We start from the raw sequence: 8,456 nt of genomic DNA, 5'->3' as shown, positions 1-8,456 counted from the left end.
TCTCCATGGCATCTTCCCAACCCAGGGATCGAACCCGGGTCTCCAGCATTGCAGACAGACGTTTTACCACCAGGGAAGCCACACTACTCACACATTACTGAAGAAAAATGATGGCTTTCTGCCTTTACAAAAAGGTACTTTGTGAAAGCATTCAGTGGACATGAATTTGAGCAAACTCTCTGGGAGATAGTGGAGGACAGAGGAGCTTGGCGGGCTTTAGTCCATGGGGTCACAAAGAGTCGGACATGACTTATCGACTGAACAACAACTTTGTAAAATCAACACCCAGAACATTCTGTAACAGGAAACTCACAAGATAATTTCATCTTTATTTTCCTTTATGGCGTTTCTCGCTTTCTGACAACATATTTATTTTCTTGCTCATTGTCTGTCTCCCCAGTGAGGATGTTACCCCCAGAAAAGCAGGGGGGCTCCACCTGCTCCCCACAGATCCTCCGTATGGGGAATGGTGCCCGGCGCCGAGCAGCAGGTGCTTGGCAGATACTGTCTAGATAAGCAATCCTGCTGGCACAAGAGGAGCAGCACTCACAGGTTCCAGGCCTTAAAACGTCTGCAAGACTCCAATGCCAGGAAGGCTGGGTGAAACTTTATTCCAGATTTCCACAGTTGCTTTTTTCTGGGGACCAAGCTGGGAGCTTGGGACATATTTACGCAATTGATACATGAGTAATAATGATCATTATTAATAAACTAACTTGCCACCTTCTTTGGCATAGCATGCACTATGGGCTCAGTTGTGACCCCTAACACAATTCATATGTTGAAGTCCTAATACCCATAACCTCAGAAGGTGGCTGCATTTGGAGAAGGGGCCTTTAAAGTCGTGACTAAGTTCAAGTGAGGCCTTGAGGTTGGTCCCTGATCTGCTCTGACTGGGGTCCTTTTTGAAGTGAGGGGAAGTCAAAGTTGCTCAGTCATGTCCAACTCTTTGCAACCCCATGGACTATACAGTTTGTGGAATTCTCCAGGCCAGAATACTGGAGTAGCCTTTCCCTTCTCCAGGCGATCTGCCCAACCCAGGGATTGAACCCAGTTCTCCCGCATTGCAGGTGGATTCCTCACCAGCTGAGCCACGAGGGAAACTGGGGTCCTTTATAAGAGGAGGAAATTTGGACACAGAGAGATACCAGGGATGTGTGGGCACAGAGGAAGGGACCATGTTAGGACACGGCGAGGCAGTGGCCTTTTGCAAGCCAAGGAGCGAGGCCTCAGAAGCCAGACCTGCTGATGCCTTGATCTTGGAGGCCAGCCGCCAGAACTTTGAGAAGATAAATTCCTGTTGTTCACGCCCCGCCAGCCCCACACCAGCCTGTGGCATTTTGTTATAGCAGCTCTAGCAAAGTAGTACAGCCTGCTACACTTGTCCATCTCTAAACCCCAGCAGATTCTGGTAACTGTCATACCCACTGTAGAGAAGTGGAACTAGGCCCACTGAGGGGAGCGGCTTTCCCAAGGCCCCATGGGTTCTACTGGAGGAAGACACCGGGCCGTGCCTGCTCCCATTCTGACCCCTCACACCCTCACGTCATCAGCTTTGGGGCAGCACCGTCTTCCTGGCCAGGGCCTCTGATTCCCTGTGGAGATTTCGGACGTCCCCTCCACCTGACCCTAGCTCTCTCCGGTGAGCTAGGGCCACTCCTGTGAGGCAGGGTGGTGGGGGATGCTCCTTAAATATATATAAATATACGGTGCATTAATATTTGTCTACGGACTCACCAAGTGGGAGAAGCGTGGGCATCCGAGAAAGTGCAGTCCGCTCTCCCACTGAAAGCTCCACCAGACAGACGGGAAGATGGCGAGGTCTCCCAGGAGGGTGTCTGGTCAGTTTTCCTCCTTCCCCTCTTTCCCACTTCTACCCAGAGCCCCCGACGAGGATGGGCAGAGATCTCCCCCTCTCGGACTGAGTGCTAACTGCTAAGTTGTTAGGGCTTGAATTGTGTCTCCCACCCCTCACCTCCATCTGAGATACGCTAACCCCCAGTAGCTCAGAATGTGCCTTTATGTGGGGATAAGGTCTCCGCACAGGTAATCAGTTAGAAGTCAGGGTGAGGCCTACTGTATATGACTGGTGTCCTCATAAATGGAAGACATTGAGACACAGAGATGGACACACACCGGAGGAAGACGGCCACGTACAAGCCAAGAGCGAGTCCTTTCAGATACTCTGAAGGAACCAGCCCTGCCAGCACCTCGATTTCGGACTTCTGGCCTCTAGAACTTCAAGACAGTGAGTCTCTGTTGTTTGGACCACCCAGTTTGAGGGGCTTTGTTACAGCAGACTACCATGCGGGGGATCCTCAGAGGACTGTCCTTCCTGATGAGAGCTGTGACGGGCTGCACCAGAGTCATCCCAGGAATAGGGGCACATGTAGGGGAGGGTGTGGAGTATATGCCAGTGAGAACTTTCGGAGCAGTGGTACTGGCTACCTGAAGGCAGGCATAAGCTAGTTCTGCCTTTGTGAATAGAAAAAAAAAAAAAGGTGCTTTATCTCTTGGGACTCTTTATAAGTAGAAGGGAGATTCACCGTGTAAAGTGCCCAGCACAGTGGCCAGCACACAGTATGTGGTCAGTAAGCATCAGCCTGCAGCTTTAGTGTTACTGATACTGCGAGGACGCGTGGAAAAGCAGGTGTCCAGGCGCTAAGTGTGCCTGTGAGAGTGTAGTTTCTGGTCCAAGTGCAGAGCTGTGTGGGCGGTAGGATGAGTACGTGAGGAGGTGCACGGGGCTGTGAGAGCAGGTGTCACGGCCTGTGAACGTTGCTATGGGTGGATGCTTGTAGGGACGCATATATGTCAGTATGCCTCGGGCACTCAGGCTGTGTGAGCTACTGACGAGTTCTGTGGTTCATTCGTTTGTTCTTTATTCATTCATCAGAATTTCCTGAATGCCCATACACACAATGGAGACACATAAACAGACAAGGGAAATAGGATAGAGGGAAGCAAGGGAATTAGAGAAGAATGGAGAAAGAGCATTTGTTTCAATTTGATGAGTCTGATGTATCAGGGAAGCCTTCCTGGAGGAGGTGACTCCTGAGAGCTGAACTTGGCCAAGTGAAGAGGACCAAGGCCACTGTGTGCAGATACGGAGGGAGAGAAACACCAGTGCACACCCGAAACTACAAACAGTTTGTGTTGGTTCCCTACTACCTCAAGCTGCACCCCATCAACCCCCCAGAGTTCCAGGTTATATGATCATAGAACAGAGAGACAGCGCAGACGCCAAGGAGCCAACGCTTTATTGGGTACAGACCTAGCACGTTGGGAGCCCCACGCCCCTCGGGATGTGCCGAGGCTGGGCCCCCTGGCCTCTCGAGAGCAGCCACACTGGCTGTGGACTTGGGGCCCCCAGGGAGGCCTGGCCGGTGTTTGTCTCTCTCTCCGGACAGTCGTGGAATCGGGAAGTCTTCAAGGGCGGTGTGTCCCAGGAGGCTGGAAACAAATGCAGATCAGAGCTGAGAACTGTGGCCCGAGGAGTGTGTTTTGTTGGGTGGAAGCCCTGGAGCCCACATTCCCGGATGGCGTTACAGAAGCAATGATGCCAGGAGGCACGAGCATGGAGGGGGCAGAAGGGAAACAAGCGGAGGCCACCCGAAACAGATGCGGAAGGGCCGCCGCTTCCAAGCGCAGGCACCTGACACCCACCTCGGCCACCGGTGCTGGCTCTGGGCTGGGGTCTTTCACTTGCATCCCACTCACAGTGCTACTCTGGGTAGCTGGGATCACTACTCCCATTTCTCGGCTGAGAACACAGATGCTCACAAGGTCTCATCACGTGGCTGTTACAGGAAGACCTGAGCTCTAGGGGCTGAGTGGTTCCGAATCCTATAACACACTTGCGTCTCAGGCAACCGGGCTGTACTGTCAGCTCCCAACACCCACGTGCAAGTCAAAGGTGGAAGAGGGTTTTAGGCAGGCGCTCCGTTATCGCAGAGAGCATTGCTGGGAGCGGGGAAGGGAAGCTGAGCTTTAAAAAGAAAAAAAAAATGGCAGAGACAAGATGTTCTGTGAGGACGTTTGCTAAGGGCTGCTCCACTTCTGGACGTGTGACCTTTACTTGGCCTTTGAAACCGAGTTCTGTGTCCCCGAGAGCATAATAATGTAAATGAACATCAGATCTTTCCTCGGTAATTGAGAGCAGAGAGAGAGGCCGTGTTAAGTCAAATTAATTTGCTCTGATACCATCCAAAGCCCATCTTCATGATGGCTTTTTGATGGGCTGAGGGTGACTCCCGAAGTGGCAGGACGTGTGGCTCATTTGGGTCCAGGAAGGAGGCAGGTGTGGGCTGAACACCACGTGCGACCACTCAACCACCTAAGCCTCCGGCCGCTGCAGCTCCGACGCTCAGTGACTCGGAGAAGGCAGCCCAGCTGTAGGCTGGCATCGTGTCTGACCCTGGAGGGAGGTGCTTACTCCTCCTGGCCGGCCTGGTGGGGCTTCCCACTTCAGTCGGGAGCCATGAATTCTGAAACACGCCCTGAGGGGCAGTGAGGGGCCAGCCCAGCCTCGGGGCACAGAGTGCCGGACTGGGAGTCAGGGTGGCTGGGCTGGCAGCAGACTCACTGGGTGACCTTGATCTTGAGGTCTTCTCCCCCTTTTCCAAGGGCGAGGCTGTGGTTCATGAGTTCCAACCCCCAGTGAGATGTATGATTCTAAAGTCTGCCTCAGTCTGCCCTTGAGAGAGGCAACACCTTTAGAGACCCAGCTCCTTAGTGTGCCTCCGAGCTGACTCACAGAGAGGCCGGAGCATATGCCTAAAGAAAAACGACATCAACAAAAACGCGGGCTCTGGAGTTTTGAATCCCAGTCCTGCCTGGGCGAGTCTGTACAAGTGCCTTAACCTGTGCGATTCTGTCTGCCAACGTGGAGAACAGGGATGAATCATACTTACACTCTTGGGGTTACCGTGGGCACCAAATGACACCTGATAAACAAACTCGTCAAACGTGAGCCACGGCTAGCAGTGAGGACATCTCCCTGCTGCCGCTGTGAGTGCCAGGATCAGGTGCAGACCAGGACCTCTGCACTTGTCCCCTGCCCCCTTCTCAGGCCCCAGTTTCTCTTTACACACTTAATGCAAGAGCTGGACTTTGCTGTGTCAAGGCCGCTTCCCACCTCCCACCCTGGCTCTCCCCCGACACTGTGGACAGACGCCGTCACGCCTCCCTCCAGATGAACAGGGCACTGGGAAGAGAAGGAGTCAAGGGTGGGGAGGCTTTAGGAGCCCGGGACCACCTTACAGCATCCTCCCACCCCACCCAAGCTGAACCTCTTTAAATACAGATAGGCTTCCTATCTGTATTTTAAAGAGCAGAGAAACCAATGGCTCCTAGGGAGGGCTTCTAAGTTGTGCCTTTATCAGCAACACATTATTTGCATGAATAGTAACACAGTATTTCCATGAAAATCTCTAAAACCCCTCCTCTCTAGAGAAATGAGTCACACCATTACAGGCAGTGGCAGCAACTGCTTGTGTCCAGGCTGTCAGGCTGGACCGCCCGGTTTCACCCCCCGGAGGGCCGGCGCCTGTCGATGTTACCTGAGCGGGCTCCTACTTCTGCAGGTACTTCCTCATGATGCTCTCCACGGCCTCCTCTTTCCTCCCTGCGCCTGGCTCTCTGTTCTCGGGGGACGCCCGCTCGCCGCCATCGCCCTCCAGCCGGGGGGCACTCGGCCGACTCTTGATGCTGTCGGCGCTTTTGAAGGACACGATGGAGCTGGAGGAGGAGGACGAGTCAGAGAGGTGAGCAGGGTCCTCCCTGGACTCCGGACTCCTTTTCAAAACGGTGCCGATCCCGGAGACAAAGCCCCGGTCGGCCTCTTCCGTCTCAAAGCGGACGCTCAAATGCTGTGAACTGTCTCGCCCATCTTTGGCCGCTCTGGGCAAGGACGTGGGCGTCTCGGGCTTCCGGATGGCCGGCAGGAAGTCATCGAAATCCACTTTGGTCTTGCGTTCGTAGTTGAGGCTTGGGACCTTCCAGCTGAACGGGTCGCTGCCCAGGGGGTCCCCCATCAGGTGGGCGAACTGGCGGTTCTGGAAGACGAGAGGCTCCTTGCCGAGGTCCGGACAGCCCGCATCGTCCACCGAGGACTCCAGACAGCGCCTCCGCGGGCGCAGCGTGGGCGACCAGAGCGGGTCCCTGCGCGCGGCCGCTGGGGAGCTGGGCGTCCTCCGCGAGCTGGGCCCCGACTCCAAGAGGGACTCGCAGGAGCTGAAGCGGGTCTTCAGCTTCTCGGGGGGTGGGCTGGGGCTCCCCGCGCTCTGAGAGGGGATGCACTTGAGGCTGGTGGACCGTGGGAGCGCGGCCGATGCATCCAGGGCTGAGCCGGCGCTGGCTCTCAGCGCCAGGGCGCCCTCGTCGCTGCCCGCCCGAGCCCTCCTCAGCGTGGACGCCCCGGTGGTCTGGTAGATGGGGAGCGTGGGCCAGTCCTCCAGGCCCAGCGGCGACCCCCGGCCTCTCTGCGCTCTCTGCCTCCGGAGCCCTTCCACGAACTCCGACAGGGCGGCCGACGGGCTGGGCAGCTTGTCCCGAGGCAGCGGGGAAGCGTCTCCACTCCGGGAAGCCTGGGAGGGCGGTGCGCCCGGCCTCTCCGGGGCCTTTCTCTGGACGCCGCACTCTTCGCCATCCCCGAAGTGGCCGTACGTTCCCCGGCGGCGGGAGAGCGGGGATGCGGCCTTGTCCCCCGAGGTCCTGCTGTGGACGTCCCGGGCCCCATCGCCGGCCTCCTCGTGGGTCCTGTGCCAAGAAGAGAAGCGCGGTCAGCACACACTGTGCCAGCCCTACTATCTGTGCCATCGGGCCTGGAGCACGGGCGCTAATTCTGTTTAGCTTTGGAAACGCGTTCCCGTCCCCGCCGCGCTCTCCAACGAACCATGTGCTCTAATGCGCAAACTCCAGCCACAAGTGATTTCTCGTTGCTTTCTGAAATGCAATTTCTGTCTATAATTAAACCCAGCTAAAAACGTTTGAGCAGATTAAAACTGCAGCTCTGATGGATGACTTAGACGGAGGACGCATCACACATGACATGAAGGACCTACCATCCCACAGCCTGCTGGGAAATAGGTAATTTGTTTCTTGAAGACTCAAAGGAGATCTGTGGGAGGTTATTTTCTTATTTAGGGTCAAGCCCGGAGGACAACCCCACCGAGCAGAGCTCCGGAGAGCCAGTGACCCGAATATGCCTCTGAATGAGGTGCTGTAAGGCTCCCAACTGTTTCATGGGAGGAGGGTGGGCAGGGGAAAGAAAAAAAAATGTTCCTTCAAAAGGGAAAAATTTACATGAAATCAACTTGAAACCAACACTACACAGGAGAGAGGACAGACGCCTTCTATTCTGGGACTGCCAGGCAGAGGCATTTCGCAGCTGCAGCCAACACAGCTCTGCCTTTGAAAAGTGGGAATCTTGGCAGTGAGGCCAAATCACAGACTGGAAAGTGAAGGGTAGGCCTTAAAAGCCAGAGACTGGAGTCCAGCAACCGGTCCTTTAACAAAATCTATTTGTCCTCCCTGTAAGACAAACCACCTCCTTCTCACCCACCAGCAAAGTTGTAATTTATAAAAAGCAAAAAGGGGCATGAAATGTCAGTGTGGGCCTGGGGTCAGTTTGGGCCTGAGGGCCAGGGCCAGGGCTCAGCCTGAGGTGGGGGGATGGGATGTTGATGCAGGTTTCTGCTGGTGGCTCTGTCACCATGAGAATGACTACAGAGGAGTCAGCACCTGCACATAAAGGCTGGAATAGTGGAACCAGCCCTGGACCTAGTGCCTGGCACCCGGCTCCTCAAATAATGCTTAACAATTACGCTGAGTGGTTAATAATAATCAATGGCTATTCATCATCATCATTAATTAGCCGTTAGTGCTCATTACGATTACTACTGATAACCTCTGGCTCTCTGGAGCCTCACCTGCGCCGCCCTCAAGGTGCTCCATGAAAGACTCATGTGACGTCCCAGGAGGATGGACAGGACAATGCTTGGGCAGGAGACCCGACGTCTCATCGCCCCTGGGAAAGGTTCCAACAAAAGCCACACCGTTTGCCCAGAGCAGCTGCTCCCTTCCCTTTCTGGCCCATCACCTTCCGTCTCCGTCACAGCTGGACTCGGGCCAGAATGGGAGCTGGAGCGCTGCTGTGTGACCACCTGAAGGGCTGTTTGTCAACATCATCCCTTTGGAATCGCTCCCCTCATACACAGCAAGGTGGCACATTCACATCCCTTTCTTTCTCTTTTTTTTAATAAACAACTTGGAGCTGCCAGGGGCAGTGGGCTGCTGCAGAGCTGACAAAAGTCATTTCCGTCCTGTCTTGGCTCTGAAGGGAGGCAGGCGTGATGAATGTGTCCTGGGTGCTCAGTCTCTGCCGCTGCCTGCCACATGGGGATTGGCGGCACCTGTCGCTGAATCTCCTGGGACTGTGCCATCCCACTGGCCCC

The 8,456-nt window shown here is 55.0% G+C and overlaps 1 protein-coding gene across 1 annotated transcript in view; it reads right to left on the bottom strand.

Annotated features, from left to right (window-relative positions):
* Positions 1-3,243: 3,243 nt before the first annotated feature.
* Positions 3,244-8,456, bottom strand: part of MYO18B (myosin XVIIIB) — a 223,757-nt gene continuing 218,544 nt past the window's right edge. Inside the window, exons 43-44 of the mRNA XM_070769757.1 lie at positions 5,562-6,759; positions 3,244-3,453 (exon numbers count right to left, since the gene is read on the bottom strand). Of these exons, the coding sequence (XP_070625858.1) occupies positions 5,574-6,759 (1,186 nt within the window). The 3' untranslated portion in view covers positions 3,244-3,453; positions 5,562-5,573. The remainder of the gene's footprint in view (positions 3,454-5,561; positions 6,760-8,456) is intronic.

Source organism: Bos indicus, chromosome 17, assembly GCF_029378745.1.
Source record: "Bos indicus isolate NIAB-ARS_2022 breed Sahiwal x Tharparkar chromosome 17, NIAB-ARS_B.indTharparkar_mat_pri_1.0, whole genome shotgun sequence".
Classification (NCBI taxonomy): Eukaryota; Metazoa; Chordata; class Mammalia; order Artiodactyla; family Bovidae; genus Bos; species Bos indicus.
Note: the sequence above shows the minus strand (reverse complement) of the source record. Positions and strands in the feature narration are given on the sequence as shown.